Genomic DNA, 17,910 nt, shown 5'->3' with positions numbered 1-17,910 from the left:
TGGACTGTAGGAGGACATTGGGGCACCTGGAGGAAACCCATGGAGACAGTGAAAGCTCCACACAGACCATCACCCAAGGCTGGTGCTGTGAGGCAGTAGTGCTAAGCACTGAGCCAGTGTTGAGGGAGTGATCCTGATTAGAACTGGTGCAAAGAATAGCTGAATCCAATGAAAAGATAGTCATACTACACAAATGGATCCTTTGGTCCAACCAGTCCATAATACCAAAACAAACTAAACTAGTCCCAACTGCTTGCTTCTGGCTCTTATTCCTCCAAATGAGTTTAAAACATTGTACCCACATCCATCACTTCCACAGTAAGTTCATTTCATGTACAAACCTTCCAGTATAAAAACAAAACTGTCTCATGTCTTTTTTTAAATCTCTCTCCTCTCACTTTTAAAAATGTACCCCAAATTTTTGAAATACCTATCTTAGGGTAAAGACACTAAATGACCAAGAAATTTGAAGAGATTGATATGCAATCACACATGTCTATTATCTCATTTATTGAATGCAATCCCAGTGATCAAGAAATCTAGAAACTACAGGTCATTTAGCCAAACATAGCAAAGGTGCTAGAATCTGTTTCTTGTCCAAGCATTCTATAATCATAGTTATCATCAGATGAAGCTTTCACAACTTAAACATGATTTCCCTTTCACAGCTTATTTAACTACTGGAGTTCTGTGACAAAATTTTGGTAGATTGAAGGGAACCTGTGAAAGCAAATAGCTTTTGATGTGGTGCTACATTAAAAGTGGCTGCAAAATATGAGTACATGGTGAGGGTGTAACATGTTACCAGGAATAAATTGTTCATTAGCTTACGAAAAGAACAGAGTAGGGCCCTCAACAATTTACAGTCTATATTGATGACTTTGGATAAGGGGTCCAAATGTACAATTGCTGAATTTGCCAAAAACATGGGTAAGAAAAGACTTGTCAAAAGAGAAGATTCTGTAAAGGGATATAAATGGGTTGCAACATGAAGTGTAATGGGAGTAGATAAACTTGTCCATTTCAGCAGAAAGAATAGCAAAGAGCATGGGGTTCCCATTGCAGCCTCAAACTATATGTAAAAATTCCTTAGGTGATGCTGTGATAATTTTTCCCATGGAAGAATGGATAGTTAATTCTGGTCCCAGTGAGCATGGTTCACAATGTCTAGCTTAACTCTTTAGTACTAAAACTCCCTGTGCAGTTATTGCTGTGTTAACTGGCAAGACCTCTAAGCTGCTTTCAAATTGGTAATTTTGGTAAATGTAGCTAGCTGTTAAGTAGTAAACTCCAGATTGTAAACACTCACTGGTGTTTGTACAGTAAAATGTAATTTTGCTTGTGTGGTGCTCCACCTGCTGGTGGTATTGGCCACAACGTCAAATTTAAAAAGTTAATGAAATGAGTGGAATTGAACACAGCAGTTGAGGCACTGGTGAGACCACAGCTGGAGTATTGCATACAGTGCTGGTCATCTTAATTAAAGAAGGATGTAAATTTAATGGAACCATTACAGCAGGTTACATAGATTAATACATGCAATAGGTGATTGCCTTCTGAGAAAATGTTGGGCAGGCTGAGCTTGTAGCCATCAGAATTTAGAGGATAAGGTGACTTCTACAGTTCAATTAAGATCCTGAGGAATCTTGATAGGATTGAAGTGTCATGAGAACACTTGATTTTACAAAATCTCAACATTGCTGGCTAGACATTTGCTTTCTTGAAATACTGCAGTTCAATTAAAGTTCTGATACTTAATTGAGTCACAGCTTTTTTTTTTCTATACAACCAACCACAAGCAAAACAATGATTTAATGTTTCAAAAAAAAACATACATACAAGCGTTGGAGAAGGAAAAGCAGAGTTAATGTTGAGTTCAGTATGACTGTCAGAAATTCACTTCTGAAGAAATCATACTGGACTGTATCAACTTTGCTTCTCTCTTCAGGTGCTTTCAGATCCTGAAGGAGTTTCTCCAATGTTTTCCATGTTCATTCCAGATTTCCAGCATCTGTAGTATTTTGCTTTTATTACATACAAAGGTTATTTGACCTAAGAGGAAACCACCTGCATGTTAACATTCAAAATATGGCAACTCATTCAATTCCTTCTTGTTTATCTTTGATGGCAACCTGGAATAGAAGAAATATAAGTTTCCATTATTTTCTGTTCAATCCAGTTTCATCAATAGGAACAGTTGTGGAGGATTATCACTTCCAAAATTTCATAATCTTTTGGTCTTCTTTAAAAAATGTAAGTTGGAACCAGATCAAAGACATAAGTATTCTAGTTTCTTCTGAAGATGGTGAGCTACATCAGGTACTTCCTAAATAATTGATGTATTGGCTAACACTGTTTATGCCAGGATTCTTAATACAGGACAACTGCAGTCCCCTCTATTCAAAGATCACAACCTTGTGGAAAAAAAAGCTGGAGTCTTAAAGGCCATCCCATTGAGTCTACCTCACCAATTACTGCTTTCCAGCGCTATCTACATGTTGCTTCACATCATTCCATCTCAAGAAACCTATCAATTTAATACTTGAACCTGCTCACTAATCTCCCACCATGAGAACGATCCATTTAATTCTTTTATTCTCTGTTTTGTCAATCCGTTCTTAATCCATGTTGATATTGCCTCAAATCCCGTATACTCCAGTTTTAATTATTAGCATCCAGCATGGAGCTATGGGAAAGCTTTCTTAATATCCAAATACACCACATTGTTTTTCTCCTTTGTGTACATTACAAATAACACCCTCAAAAAACTCAAATTTCTCAAACACTGTTTCCTTTATAAATTCATGTTGACTTGACCCAATTCAACCATTATTTTCTACTTTCAATTATCATATCCTTGATAATAGATGCTAACATTTTTCTTACTATTTATGCCAAGATAACAAGAGGTGCAGGAGTAGGCCATTCTGCCCTTTGAGCCAGCACCAGCCTTCTTAAACAGTGAGGATAAATTTGCTCCATTCCAGTCAGCAGAATATCCTTCCTTAGGAAAGGAGATCAAAACTGTACACACGCAGCCTTACCAAAGCCCTGTATAACTGCAACAACACATCCCTGCTCCTGCACTCAACCTCTCACAATGAAGGCCAGTGTAGCACTTGCCTTCTTTACCGCCTACTGCACCTGCATGCTTACCTTCAGCAACTGGTGCACTGCAAACTTTGAGATGTTACATTTTGTTCCCTCATTCGAATCATTAATAATATTGTGAATAGTGGGGTCCTAGCACTGATCCCTGTGGTACCCCATTAGTTATTGCCTGCCAATTTGAAAACGACTCAATCATTTCTACTGTTTCCTCTCTGCCAACCAGTTTTCTATCCATCTCAATACACTTCCCCCAATCCTAAGTGCTTTAATCTTGCACAGTATTCTCTTATGTGGGACTTTCATAAAAGTGTTTGACAAAGTTCAAATATACCACATCAACTGGCTTCCCCTTGTCTACTAGATCTTCATACAATTCCAATAAATTGGTCAAGCACGATTTCCCCTTTATAAGTCCATGCTGACTGTCTGATTCTGCCATTGCTTCTAAATACACTGCTATAAAGTCCTTGATAAGGGAGTTGAGAATTTTCCCCACTACTGATGTTAGGCTTACTGGTCTATAACCTCCTGGTTTCTCACTACCTCCCTTTTTGAATATTGGAGTAACATTAGCTATCCTCCAATTTGCAGAGACTCTTCCAGAATCTATAGAATCCTGGAAGATAACTGCCAATGCATCCACTATTTCTGAAGCCACTTCCTTAAGTACTCTGGGATACAGGTTATCCGCCTTCAATCCCCTCAATTTTCCCAGACCATTTTTCTATCAATTTGATCTCCCTCAGTTCTTCCTTCTCACTACATCTTGGATTCTCCAACATTTCTGGTATCTGATTACTGTACTTTCTCCTCCTCAATCAATTCCTTGGTCGTTTGTTGCTGAATTTTAAACTGCTTCTAATCCTCAGACCTATTATTTTTCTTGGCCAATCTGTACGCTTCTTCCTTGGATTGGATACTGTCTCTAATTTCCTTTGTAATCTGTGGATAGGCCCTCTTACCCATTTTGCTTTTGTACTGAACAGGAATAAACAGTTGTTGCATTCCCCCATGTGTTCCTTGAATATTTGTCATTGCCTATCCACTGTTATCCCTTTAAGTAACTCCTCCCAAACTATCAAGGCCAACTCATGCCTCATAACTTCATAATTTCCTTTAAGATTCAGCACCCTAGTCTCCAATCAATTATCTCACTCTCCATCTTGATGAAAACTTCTACCTCATAGGGTCATGAGAGTTCAGCATTCTACCAGAGAGTGCAATAAGTGAATATAATCAAGGGTGAGTTAGATTTTTGATCTACAAATGATTTGTGAGTAATGGGGCAGGCAGGAAAGTGAAGCTAAGGAAATAGACAAGCTATAATCTTATTGAAAATCTATAATTTATGATCTTATGGGAGAGAAAATAAACCAGTGGTCATGTTCTTTGGGAGTATAAGTCATGGGTACAAGGTTGAGAAGATGCATCACCAAGTGATCTGTACTTTGCTTTTAACTATATGCAAATACTTGCAGTAAAATGCAGTAATTTCAAAATGGTTGAAGGAAGTGCACCAATGAGAAGCAATGGGATTTGATTAGCCATGTAAATAAGCCATAAAAAGATTGTGGTACAAAAAGACTAGTGAAATTGTGGCTTTGATCTCATAAGACTGGAATATAGAGTGATGAAGGTTCAGTTAACACTTTAGTTGTCGAGTCAATAGTCAGTACCTATCTGAATTGAAAAGTGCGGGGCTGGAAAAGCACAGCTGGTCAGGCAGCATCCGAGGAGCAGGAGAGTTGACGTTTCGGGCATAAGCTCTTCATCAGGAATGGGGGCTACTGGGAGATAAATAGGAGAGGAAGGTAGCTTGGAACCGATAGGTAGATGCAGGTGGGGGTTGATGATGAGAGCTCGAAGCTGAGGGTAGAGCGGATTGGTGGGAAGGAAGATGGACAGTTTGACAGTGAAGGAGGTCCTTTGCAGAGGGGGAGTTGAAGTGGTTGGCCACAGGGCGGTGGGGTTGTTTGCTGGGTGTGTCCCAGAGACGTTCTTTGAAATGAGTGGTGTCCTGTTTCCCCAATTTCAAGAAGACTACATCGAGAGCAACAGACACAGTAGATGATTAGATTAGATTACTTACAGTGTGGAAACAGGCCCTTCGGCCCAACAAGTCCACACTGACCCGCCGAAGCGCAACCCACCCAGACCCATTCCCCTACATTTACCCCTTCACGTAACACTACGGGCAATTTAGCATGGCCAATTCACCTAACATGCACATTGTATTTTTGGACTGTGGGAGGAAACCCAAGCAGACACTGGGAGAATGTGCAAACTCCACACGGTCAGTCGCTTGAGGTGGGAATTGAACTTGGGTCTCTGGCGCTGTGAGGCAGCAGTGCTAACCACAGTGCAACCGTGCTGCCCATGAGGTGTTGAATGTGCAGGAAAATCTACATGTAGAAAAATCCTTCGGAGCCTTAGATGGAGGTATGGGTGTAGGTTTTATACCTTTTGCGGTGGCAAGGGAAGGTACCAGGAGTGAAGGGTGAGTTGATGGGGGGGGGGGAGGCGTGGACCTATTGAAGGAGTCACAGAGCAAACGGTCTCTGCAGAATGCTGATTGGGGGGGGGGGGGGGGGGGGCGGAGAATATATCTCTGGTGATGGAGTCTGACTGTAGGTGGCAGAAATGATGGAGGGTGATGAATCGGTGATTGGTGGGGTGTGAGGTGAGGATCGGGGGGGGGGGGTTTCTATCCTTGTTGCAGTTGGAGGGGTAGTCTTCAAGGGTGGAAGTGCAGGAAGTGGAGGGTATTGTTAACCGTGTGGGAGGGGAATGGCAGTCCTTGAAGTATCTGCCATCTAGGATGTTCTGGAGTGGAACTGATCCTCCTGGGAGCAGATACGGTGATGGCTGAGGAATTGGGAGGAAGGGATCATTTTTTTTTTACAGGAGGCTGGATGGGAGGAGGTGTTGTCCAGGTAGCTGTGGGAGTCGCTGGATTTGAAGTAGATGTCCGTATTGAGTAGTCGCTGGAAACAAGAGGCTGAGAAGTCCAGGAAGGGGAGGGAGGGGTCAGGGTGGAAGGTGTTCATGAAGTTGTTGAACTATTCAACTTCCTCATGGGAGCACAATGTAGTGAAGTTAAGGTGGGGAATGGTGCTGATGTAACTACAAAGATGGACTATTCCACATCTCTGACAAAGAGGCAGGCATAGCTGGGCCCCACGAAGGAAGTGGGAGGATTCAAAGGAGAAGTTGAGAGGGCGAGAACCAGTTGAGCCAATCGAATGAGTGTGTCGATAGAGGGTTGGCAGGAGAGGAAGAAACAGAGGGATTGGAGGCCTTAGTCATGGTGGATGGACGTGTACAGGGACTGGATGTCCATGGTGAAGATGAGCCATTGGGGGCTGGGGAAACGCAAAACACGGAGCCTATCTGAAGCCCGGCATTACTTTTATCTACTACAATCAATTAGCAATGAGAGTCACCAGAATAAGAAAGGCTTATTTGATAGAGCCGGGTTGCATAAAATTGCTATGTATTTTGTTTCAATAAAGATAACAGGGAGATTTAACTAAGGGTTTTAAAATGAAAGAGGAATGCAAAAAGAACATTCTCTGGTAACAAAATCACAAAGTGTGATAGAAATATAGAAAGTTTCCACTGTCCCAACAATGTGATTAGATATTAGGCCAATCAAAAAGTTAATACTGAGAATAATTGCTTTTTGTTAGTTAAGGGCATCACCAGCTATAAGAGTGAATATATGTAAATGTATATAGAAGATGGTATCAGCAATAACATTAGCAAATTTGCTGATGACACAAAGCTAGGTGGTAGGGTGAAATGTGATGAGGATGTTAGGGGATTACAGGGTGACCTGGACAAGTTAGGTGAGTGGGCAGATGCATGGCAGATGCAGTTTAATGTGGATAAATGTCTGGTTATCCACTTTGGTGGCAAGAACAGGAAGGCAGATTACTACCTCAATGGTATCAAATTAGGTAAAGGGGCTGTTCAGAGAGATCTGGGTGTTCTTGTCCACCAGTCAATGAAGGCAAGCATGCAGGTACAGCAGGTCGTGAAGAAGGCTAATAGCATGCTGGCCTTCATAACAAGAGGGATTGAGTATAGAAGCAAAGAGGTGCTTCTGCAGCTGTACAGGGCCCTGGTGAGACCACACCTGGAGTACTGTGTACAGTTCTGGTCTCCAAATTTGAGGAAAGACATTCTGGCTATTGAGGGAGTGCAGCGTAGGTTCACGAGGTCAATTCCTGGAATGGCAGGATTGCCTTACACGGAAAGACTGAAGCGACTGGGCTTGTATACCCTTGAGTTTAGAAGACTGAGAGGGGATCTGATTGAAACGTATAGGCTTATGAAAGGACTGGACACTCTGGCAGGAGGGAACATATTTCCGTTGATGGGGGAGTGCCGAACCAGAGGACACAACTTAAAAATACTGGGTAGACCATTTAGGACAGAGATGAGGAGAAACTACTTCACACAGAGAGTGGTGGCTGTGTGGAATGCTCTGCCCCAGAGGGCAGTGGAGGCCCAGTCTCTGGATTCTTTTAAGAAAGAATTGGATAGAGCTCTTAAAGATAGTGGAGTCAAGGGGTATGGAGATAAGGCTGGAACAGGATACTAATTAGGAATGATCAGCCATGATCATATTGTATGGCGGTGCAGGCTCGAAGGGCAGAATGGCCTACTCCTGCATCTATTGTCTATTGTCTATTGTCTATTGAATGGAGTCGAAGTTAACATCAACCATGATCCATAGGAATGGCAGTTCAGAATCATGGGACTGAAGAAAATATACTTGATAATGAATTGCAAATTACTTCCGTGGCACAGGTTGAGGGGGGTAGGAAGATACACACAGTGAGGGTGACAAGTAATTCAAAACAAAAATTCCTCAAAGTACTCAGCAGGTCTAGTGGACTTCTGGAGAGAGAAACATCAAGTTAACATTTCAGACTGGTGACTTCAGAATTCAAACAATACAAAAAATATGAGTTAAGAAATAACATCATTAACAATCAAGACGATGAGGTAGGAGATGGACAAGATTTAAACAGCAGTGATGACATTCCAGGTCAGGTGTATGAGATGTTTAAACAAAAACTCCCTTTGCACCAGTTTTATATCATTTTACCCCTAAATTCAAAACGGCACATTTGTGAACCATCTGATATTTCAATTCTTACACCAACCCCAGTCCTCTGTTGTCCAACTGTTCCACTATGGCAGTGTGAAAATTCAACACTTTTTATGTATTCCTATGATATCTAGAACTTGTTCAGACAGGCATGACAAGACAGTGAAGGCAGTGTGCAGCTGAGACAAAGATTACCAGTTCACTGAACCATTTCTAGTTAGATTCATTGATTTTGTCAGCATCAGTGTATCGAAATCTAAACAGCAACTTACTCTGAACCGTTCCTCCAATAGTGACAGTTCACTGATCAGATCGGTGATGGCGTTTGTAAAGGCCTCTTGTGGACTGTAGTCAGGAGTGGTCTGCACACGAATAACAATTTTGTGTTCTAGAGGATGGGGGACCTTGTAACCTGCAAATAACACCTGAGGATCTTTCAGCAGCTGCCTAGAAAACAAAAGAGGTTTAATAACATGTATTCTTGCAATAATAAGAGGCTTTCCCTCAGAACCTTAATTTTAATTGAGGAAGCAAACGAAAGAGATAGCACAGTCTTCAAACCTCAATAATGGCCCAGAACTACCAGCTAACAGCAACAGATTCCAACCCTTGGATGAAAAGCATTACAATTCTTTGGTGAAGTATAGTCAGGTCATCGAGATTTGATATAGATTACAACTAAATGTAATCAATGGATTAGAACATTAAACAGTTGGTTTGTATGTGTGTGTGTATATATATATGTATATATATTTTATATATATATTAAACCGTAAATAGTGAATAAATTGCTCATCTCACAGAATCTTGTTCTGTACAGTGGATATTTTAAATTTTGAAGACATGTTTTTGTCATGTTTTATTGCTTACCTGCTTGCTCAGGTTATGACATATTACATCTTACAATACATAGTACACTCTTAACCACTTTGTTCATAGTTGACATGATCAAGATCTTTCCTTAACTGAGACAGACTTCCAACAGGGAATGTAATGTATTGGGGACTCTCCGTGAATTAGATACGTAGGATTTATTGGTGAGAGATCCAATTGGGGTCTCGTTCTGATTGGTAGGCTGGCTGTGGGAATAGTGGCGAGGATGAGTCCATTTATTGTGGTATCTGGCCCAGTTAATGCATTAATGTACCATCAGTGTCCAGAGCCTCAGTTAACCTTTCATGTTAAATGAGGCTGTTTCATCTTATCAACAGAAATGAAACTTCTCACTGTAAATTGTAATAATTGGGCAAGGAAGTTTTTGAGAAAAGTGGGCATAGATAGTCTCTGGAAGATTGGTCATTGTACAACATTACTCAAAGTCAAGCAGTTCAGGACAATTAGTATGTGGAAGTAAAATCAAGGCGAGGGTAGGAAAGATTAAAACATCAGTGCACTGTTAGGAAGCTATCGTCATTATATCTTAGCGACAATAAAACAGCCTTCTGTGCTGAAGCTGTGTACTTACGATCTGATTGTGTTACCCAGGGTGTGGTCCTCCTTGTTAATGGTGAACAAGCAGGCATTTGGTACTTTTGTGTCTTTTATTATTGTTATCCTGGAGAGAGGGAAAAAGAATGATGATAATACAAAACCACTTCATCAGTCACAAGCAAAACACTACACTATCTACTGGGTCAACATTCACAAGACAGAATTCAAGATGGTATAAAATACTAATAAGGAATATGCTATCAAAGAGAACCCTTCCCAAGTAATAAATTACCTGGCTAACATTCGAAAAGGGACCACCAGTCCAGGGAACTCTTGAAATGGAGCCATTACTAGTAATATGGGTCAGAATTCTGAGTGGATGATCAAATAAAATGACTTGGACACAAACTATTTGTTATTGTTTTGGGCAGAAGCTCATTTGAAATGAAATACTTTCCTCAGATAGTCCATATTGGATTGACCATCCACAGGCTGCACCGATGTGCTTGGTTTCTCCATCGTTGAGGATGGTAAAGTTGTGGAGCCCTCTGCTTCAGTTACTCATTCAAGCATCCAACACTATTCATGACTGGATTGACAGGACTGCAAAGCTTTGGGTTAATCTCATGGTTGTGTATTTCCTTGGCTGTGTATTTAGCAGAATGTGCGCATGTTAAACAGAGGAACAGTCTTGTAGCTCCACCAAGGTAGTAAGTTTAGGTTTGTCCGGTACTGCTCCTGGTAATCTCTACTCTTCATGGCCCCAATGGGTTGAATGGTCTCCTGTGTCTAAATAATGCCGTGCCAATATGAACCAGAGTCGATCCTCTGGCTTGGTTTTAATGGTGGAGAGTTAGGGATATCCTGAGCCATGAAGTCAAAGGCTGTGGTTAAATACAATTCTGCTGCTGATGGGCCACATGACCTCACGGGTGTCCAGTTTTTAGCTGCTCCCATTTTGCATGGTGGGAATGCAACAGAACACAGTGGTGTGTATCCACAATGGCCAATTCCCCCAATAATTTAATGGATAGATTCATCTACGACAGCAAGATAACCTTCCGATCAGGTAGTTTTCATTTTTTGTTGACTCTCTCATTTCCTGCCACAAACCCATTGTCAGGTTTTCCCTTTATGACTCAGCCACTTCAGCCTGTATTGATGCTACTAGGATCTGAAGGCTGAAATCCCAGAGTTTATTCTGTGACTCTGCTACCTTCAATGCATTGCAGGATGGCTGTTTAGTGATGGTATCCAGAGTGGGACAGGAAGGAACAGAGTGTACAAACATTTTCAAAAAAAAGGCAAATGGGGTCAAAAGGAGGAGAAATGGCACAAAAAAAACTTTTAAATGCATGCAGTGTTTGGAATATTAATGAATTAACATCACAAACAGTGGGTATGGTCTTATGGGTATTACAGAGTCATGGTTACAAGATCAAAGCTGCAATTAAATATTTGGGGATATCTAACTTTTTGAAGGTATGGTAGGACAGATGGAATATGCATTAGTGAAAAAAAATCTTGAAAGGTGCACAATCCACGTGTGTGGAGCTAAGAAATCATGAGGGAAAATAAAGACAATAACTATGTAAACACAGGAAAGCAGAATCAACATGACTTCAGGAAGGGGAAATTGTGCCTGAAATATTTGTTACAATTCTTTATGGTGGTAATAAACACAATAAAGGGGACCAAGTAAATGTATGACTGTGTATTTGCATTTCCAAAAGGTGTTTGCCAAGGTTATCACACGAGGCCACTTAAATTAACAGCCCTTGATATTGTGGGTAGTATATTCTTATGGATAGAGATTGACTAAGTAATAGAGAACAGAGTTGGGATAAGGGGAGCATTTTCAGGACAGTAACATACAACTCACGGAGTGTCACAGGGCTCAGTGCTAGGGCCATCATTATTTTACAATATATATTAATGACCTGAATGAAGGGATCCCAAAGGTCTGCGGGGCTGGAGGAGATTACAAAAATAGGATGGGACAGGACGTCAAAGATTTGGAACACAAATTGGTGCAAGATACTGGCAGCAGTAAGAATGTTTTTTTTTTACAGATTATGGAACTTAGGAGTTAAAGACAAAATGCTGTAGATTTGGCAATTTTGATAACCAAATCAGGGTTTGATCTGGGAGAACACAGTGCAGCAATATCAGAGGGAAACGGTTTAGAGTGGGTGAAAGAAGCAGAGAAATAAAGGCTGCAGTTCTCGGGAAAGAGATCAAGTGTAGGTAAAAAGTCACAGAGATCTGGTCCCAATGACAGGGAGTATAGGAGATTTCCATCCAAAGAAACTGGTATGGAGGTGAAGATGACCAAAGAAGGGTTCAGCATCATATCACATCTGAAACTAATGTGAGGTGTGGGAATAAAGGGATAAAACCAAATCATAGTCATACAGCACAGAAACAGACCCTTCAGTCCATCTCGTCCATGCAAACCAGGTTTCCCAAACTAAACTAATTGTCTGCATTTGGCCCACATCCCCTCTAAATCTTTCCTATCCTTGTATCTGTCCTAATGTCTTTTAAATGTCTTTTATAACCAAAACCCTCCAGCCCAGTAACATCCTTGAAAATCTTTTCTGCACTCTTTCCAATTTAATGACATCCTTCCTAACAGCAGGGTGACCAGAACTGTACATCACAATCCAAACGTGGCCTCACCAATGTCTCGTACAGCTGCAAAGTGACAGCTCAACTCCTTTACTCAATGCTCTGCCTAATGAAGACAGTCGTGTCAAACACCTGATCAGGTGTACCCTAGAATTCTGTGGGAAGCTAGGGAAGTGATTGCTGGGCCTTTTGCTGAGATATTTGTATCATCGACGGTCACAGGTGAGGTGTCGGAAGACTGGAGGTTGGCTAATGTGGTGCTACTGTTTAAGAAGGGTGGTAAGGCCAACCAGGTAACTACAGACCAGTCAGCCTGACATCGGTGCTGGGCACGTTGTTGGAAGGAATCCTGAGGGACGGGATGTACATGTATTTGGAAAGGCAAGGACTGATTCGGGATAGTCAACATGGCTTTGTGCATGGGAAATCATGTCTCACAAACTTCATTAAGTTTTTTGAGGAAGTAACAGAGAGGATTGATGAGGGCAGAGTGGTGGATGTGATCTATATGGACTTCAGTAAGGCATTTGACAAGGTTTCTCATGGGAGACTGATTAGCAAGGTTAGATCTCATGGAATACAGAGGGAATTAGCCATTTGGATACAGAACTGGCTCAAACATAGAAGACAGAGGGTGGTGGTGGAGGGTTGTTTTTCAGACTGGGGCCTGTGACCATTGGAGTGTCACAAGGATCGGTGCTGGGCCCACTACTTTTTGTCATCTATATAAATGATTTGGATGTGAATATAAGAGGTATAATTAGTAAGTTTTCAGATGACACCAAAATTTCAGGTGTAGTGGACAGCGAAGAAGATTACCTCAGATTTCAACAGGATCTTGATCAGATAGACCAATGGGCTGAGAAGTGGCAGATGGAGTTTAATTTAGATAAATGTGAGATCCTGCATTTTGGGAAAGCAAATCTTAGCAGGACTTATACACTTAATGGTAAGGTTCTAGGGAGTGTTGGTTCATAGCTCCTTGAAGGTGAAGTCGCAGGTAGAGAGGATAGTGAAGAAGCCATTTGGAATGCTTTCCTTTATTGGTCAGAGTATTGAGTACAGGAGTTGAGAGGTCATGTTGCGGCTGTACAGGACATTGGTTAGGCCACTTTTGGAATAGTGTGTGTAATTCTGGTCTCCTTCCTATCGAAAGGATGCTGTAAAACGTGAACTGGTTCAGAAAAGATTTACAAGGATGTTGCCAGAGTTGGAGGATTTGAACTACAGGGAGAGGTTGAATAGGCTGGGGCTGTTTTCCCTGGAGTGTCAGAGGCTGAGGGTGACCTTATAGAAGTCTATAAAATCATGAGTGACATGGATAGGATGAATAGGCAAAGTCTCTTCTTGGGGTGTGGGAGTCCAGAACTAGAGGGCATAGGTTTAGGGTGAGAGGGGAAAGATAGAAAAGTCACCTAAGGGACAACTTTTTAACACAGAGGGTGGAACGTGTATGGAATGAGCTGCCAGAGGAGGTGGTGGAGGCTGGTACAATTGCAACATTTAAAAGGCATCTGGATGGGTATAAGAATAGGAAGGGTTTGGAGGGATATGAACCGGGCGCTGGCAGGTGGGACTAGATTGGGTTGGGATATCTGCTCGGCATGGACGAGATGGGTCTGTTTCCATGCTGTACATCTCTATAACTGTATGACCTTCTTCACCACTCTATCTGTGAACGCCACTTTCAAGGAACTATGGACCTGAACCCTTTAGTCTCTCTGTTCAACAATATTCCCCAGGAGCTGAAAATGTGTTGCTGGAAAAGCGCAGCAGGTCAGGCAGCATCCAAGGAACAGGAGAATCGACGTTTCGGGCATAAGCCCTTCTTCCTGAAACGTCGATTCTCCTGTTCCTTGGATGCTGCCTGACCTGCTGCGCTTTTCCAACAACACATTTTCAGCTCTGATCTCCAACATCTGCAGTCCTCACTTTCTCCTCGAATATTCCCCAGCACCCTACTATGGACTGTGTAAGACCTGTCTTGGTTTGTTTTAGCAAAATGCATCAACTTGCATTTATCCAAATTAAACTCCAACTGCCACTCTTCGAACATTTACCCAGCTGATCAAGATTCGGTTGTACTTTTAGATAATAATCTTCACTGTCCACCACACCACCAATTTTTATGTCATCTACAAACTTACAAACCATGTTTCCTATATTCTCAGCCAACTCATTTATATAAATAGCAATAAACAGTGGATCTAGCAGCAATCCTTGCAGAACACTGCTGGTCCAATCTAAAAAACAACCTTCTACCTCCACCCTCTGTCTCCTACCACCAAGCCAATTTTGTTTATAATTGATTAGCTCTCCTTGGATCCCATGTGATCTAACTTTTCTCACCAGTCTGCCATGTGGAACTTTATCAAAGGCCTTGCTAAATTCCACGTAGACAATGTCTACCGCTCTGCCCTAGTCTATCCTCTTGGTCACATCCTTAAAAATAAAATCAGGTTTGTGAAACTTGCACAAAGCCATGCTGATTATCTCTTATCAGTCCTTGCCTCTCCAAATGCATGTAAATTCAGTCTCTTAGAATCCCCTCTAATACTTATCTACCACTGACATCAGAGGTCTGTAGTTTCCTGGCTTTTACTGGCTACCTTTCTTAAATAATGGCACAACATTAGCCACTCTCCATGTGTCCAGCACCCCATGCAGGCTGCTGATGATAGAAATGTCTCTGCTGGGATCCTGCAATTTCTTCCCAGCTTACCACAATGTCCTGGATACACCTAATGAGGTCCCAGGGATTTATCTACCTTTATACATTTTAAGACCTCCAGCACCTCCTCTTTAATAATGTAAACTGTTTTCACTATTTCTCCAAATTCCCTAGCTTCCATACTGACAAAATATTGACTTAGTATCTCACCTATCTTCTGTGATCCCACACATTGTTGACCTCAATACTTAAGGGACCCTATTCTCTCCCTGGCTACTCTTTTGCCCTTAGCCCTGCTGAGTACAGATGATTCTGCATTGGTAAGGGAAAGGTCAGAGAGTACAGTGAATATATGGTGAAGAGTGGGATTACAGGAAGGTATGGAGTGCAAGGGAAAGGGGAGAAAGAAACTAAAGGAGTGTCTGTACTCCTGAGTTCTTTTTGTGCTAGCATTCCTCAACACCTGAAAAGAAAACCTTTTGTCAAATGAGATGAATAACTTGGGAGACTACTGGAACAGTCCAGCTTTAAAAAGCTATAAATATGGATTTCAGCAAATGAGCTGAGAGAGGAGCAAGCCAAGTGATGCCACTAAGATGAAAATAAGCAAAGTTAGTGGTTTTTGTGGATGAGGTGAGAAGCTCACCATGGATTAAATAGACAGCAAGGGTCCAGTCAGGCTTAACCTTAAAATTGTTGCCAAGGAAAGGGACAGAGTCAATAACCTGGAATAGAGTTTGGATCAGGAGATGAACATGGCTTCAGTATCTGACATATTTATTGGTCAATGCATTAAGTATAGGAGTTGGGAGGTCATGATAAACCTGTACAGGACATTGGTTAAACCACTTTTGGATAGGGTATAAAATTCTGGTCTCCCTGCTATTGGAAGCAGGTTGTGAAACTTGAAAGGGTTCAGAAAAGATTTACAAGGATGTTTCCAGGGTTGGAGGATCCGAGCCACAGGGAGAGGCTGAACAGGCTGGGGCTGTTTTCCCTGGAACGTTGGAGGCTGAGGGGTGACCTTCTAGAGGTTTATAAAATTATGAGGGGCATGGATAGGATAAATAGACAAGGTCTTTTCCCTGGGGTCGGGGAGTCCAGAACTAGAGGGCATAGGTTTAGGGTGAGGGGGGAAAGATATAAAAGAGACCAAAGGGGCAACTTTTTCATGCAGAGGATGGTACGAGTATGGAATGAGCTGCCAGAGGAAGTGGTGGAGGCTGGTACAATTGCAACATTTAAAAGGCATTTGGATGGGTATATGAATAGGAAGGGTTTGGAGGGATATGGGCCGGGTGCTGGCAGGTGGGACTAGATTGGGTTGGGATATCTGGTCAGCATGGATGGGTTGGACCAAAGGGTCTGTTTCCGTGCTGTACATCTCTATGACTGTATTAGAGGAAATTGGCGGCGATGTGGGAGAGAATATCAATGTCAGAGCAATCTGATAACGAGGAGAATAACATAATAATACCTGATAATGAGAGAGAGGGGGGTGCTGCAGGAGAGCTGGGGGCAAAGTGTGAAATTACCGGGGGGCCGCCGGGGGGAGGGGGCTGGGGGCTGGGGCCTGGGGGCCGGCTGGGGGGGGGGGAGGGGGAGGGGAGGGGGGGGGCCTGGGCCTGGGGGCCGGGGGGACACGGACACGGACACAGACACTGACGGAGCGGGCAGCACCAGCCCCTCCCCCGGGCATCGAGCTGCCATTCACCCCCCTCCCCCTCCACCCCCCTCCCCTCACTCCCCTCCACCCCCCTCCCCTCACTCCTCTCTCACTCACTTCTTCTCTCCCTCGAAAAGCAGAAAACTCTCGAAAGCCGGCGGCGCATTCATCTCGGAAAGAAACAAACAGACACCACGAGCTCCAAGAGCAACTTCATACTCATCGCAGCTCCGGAGATATCGCCCCCTCCTGGACCCGCCGAGAACAGCGCCCCATCTCCCGGACCCTCCGAGAACAGCGCCCCATCTCCCGGACCCTCCGAGAACAGCGCCCCATCTCCCGGACCCTCCGAGAACAGCGCCCCAGCCCGGACCCTCCGAGAACAGCGCCCCAGCCCCCGGACCCTCCGAGAACAGCGCCCCATCTCCCGGACCCTCCGAGAACAGCGCCCCAGCCCGGACCCTCCGAGAACAGCGCCCCAGCCCCCGGACCCTCCGAGAACAGCGCCCCAGCCCCCGGACCCTCCGAGAACAGCGCCCCAGCCCGGACCCTCCGAGAACAGCGCCCCAGCCCCCGGACCCTCCGAGACCAGCGCCCCACCCCCGGACCCTCCGAGATCACCACCCCCACGCCCGGACCCTCCGATAACAGCGCCCCATCCCCCGGACCCTCCGAAAACAGCGCCCCAGCCCGGACCCTCCGAGAACAGCGCCCCAGTCCAGATCCGCCGAGAATAGCGCCTCAGCCCGGGCCTTCCGAAAACAGCGCCGCCACCTGGACCCTCTGAGAACAGCGCCACCGCCCGGACCCTCCGAGAACAGCGCCCCAGCGCGGATCCGTCGAGAACAGCGCCCCAGCCCGGACCCTCCGAGAACAGCGCCCCAGCGCGGATCCGCCGAGAACAGCGCCACCGCCCGGACCCTCCGAGAACAGCGCCCCAGTCTGGACTCTCCGAGAACAGCGCCCCAGTCTGGACTCTGCGAAAACAGCGACACCCCCTCCTCCAGGGACAAACACCCGCTTCCAGGATTTTCAGGAACAGCGCCCCACTAGGACACTCTATGAACAGCACCTGGCGCACGTTATGATCCAACCCGATTTTAACTGCATTAGAACAATAATAGTCATAGAGTCATAGAGATGTACAGCATGGAAACAGACCCTTCGGTCCAACCCGTCCATGCCGACCACATATCCCAACCCAATCTAGTCCCACCTGCCAGCGCCCGGCCCATATCCCTCTAAACCCTTCCTATTCATATACCTATCCAAATGCCTCTT

At 43.8% G+C, this 17,910-nt stretch overlaps 1 protein-coding gene across 1 annotated transcript; it reads right to left on the bottom strand.

Annotated features, from left to right (window-relative positions):
- Positions 1-493: 493 nt before the first annotated feature.
- On the bottom strand, positions 494-16,918 carry polr2j (RNA polymerase II subunit J). Its single transcript, XM_072589407.1, has 4 exons — positions 16,747-16,918; positions 9,696-9,785; positions 8,503-8,677; positions 494-2,132 (listed from the first exon to the last, which is right to left on the bottom strand). The coding sequence occupies exons 1-4, from the start codon at positions 16,797-16,799 to the stop codon at positions 2,097-2,099; spliced, it is 354 nt and encodes a 117-aa protein (XP_072445508.1). The 5' UTR covers positions 16,800-16,918; the 3' UTR covers positions 494-2,096.
- Positions 16,919-17,910: the final 992 nt, after the last annotated feature.

The sequence above is a fragment of the Chiloscyllium punctatum genome, chromosome 19 (genome assembly GCF_047496795.1).
Source record: "Chiloscyllium punctatum isolate Juve2018m chromosome 19, sChiPun1.3, whole genome shotgun sequence".
Taxonomy (NCBI): Eukaryota; Metazoa; Chordata; class Chondrichthyes; order Orectolobiformes; family Hemiscylliidae; genus Chiloscyllium; species Chiloscyllium punctatum.
This window is presented reverse-complemented; position numbering and strand designations above follow the sequence as displayed.

Coding starts and splice junctions, on each gene's coding strand:
- polr2j (XM_072589407.1), bottom strand. CDS start 16,799: ATGAATGCGCCGCCGGCTTTCGAGAGTTTTCTGCTTTTCGAGGGAGAG. Junction 8,678..9,695: donor CTGGGTAACACAATCAGATC/GTAAGTACACAG, acceptor TTTGTTTTCTAG/GCAGCTGCTGAAAGATCCTC. Junction 2,133..8,502: donor TATTGGAGGAACGGTTCAGA/GTAAGTTGCTGT, acceptor CTTCTATTCCAG/GTTGCCATCAAAGATAAACA.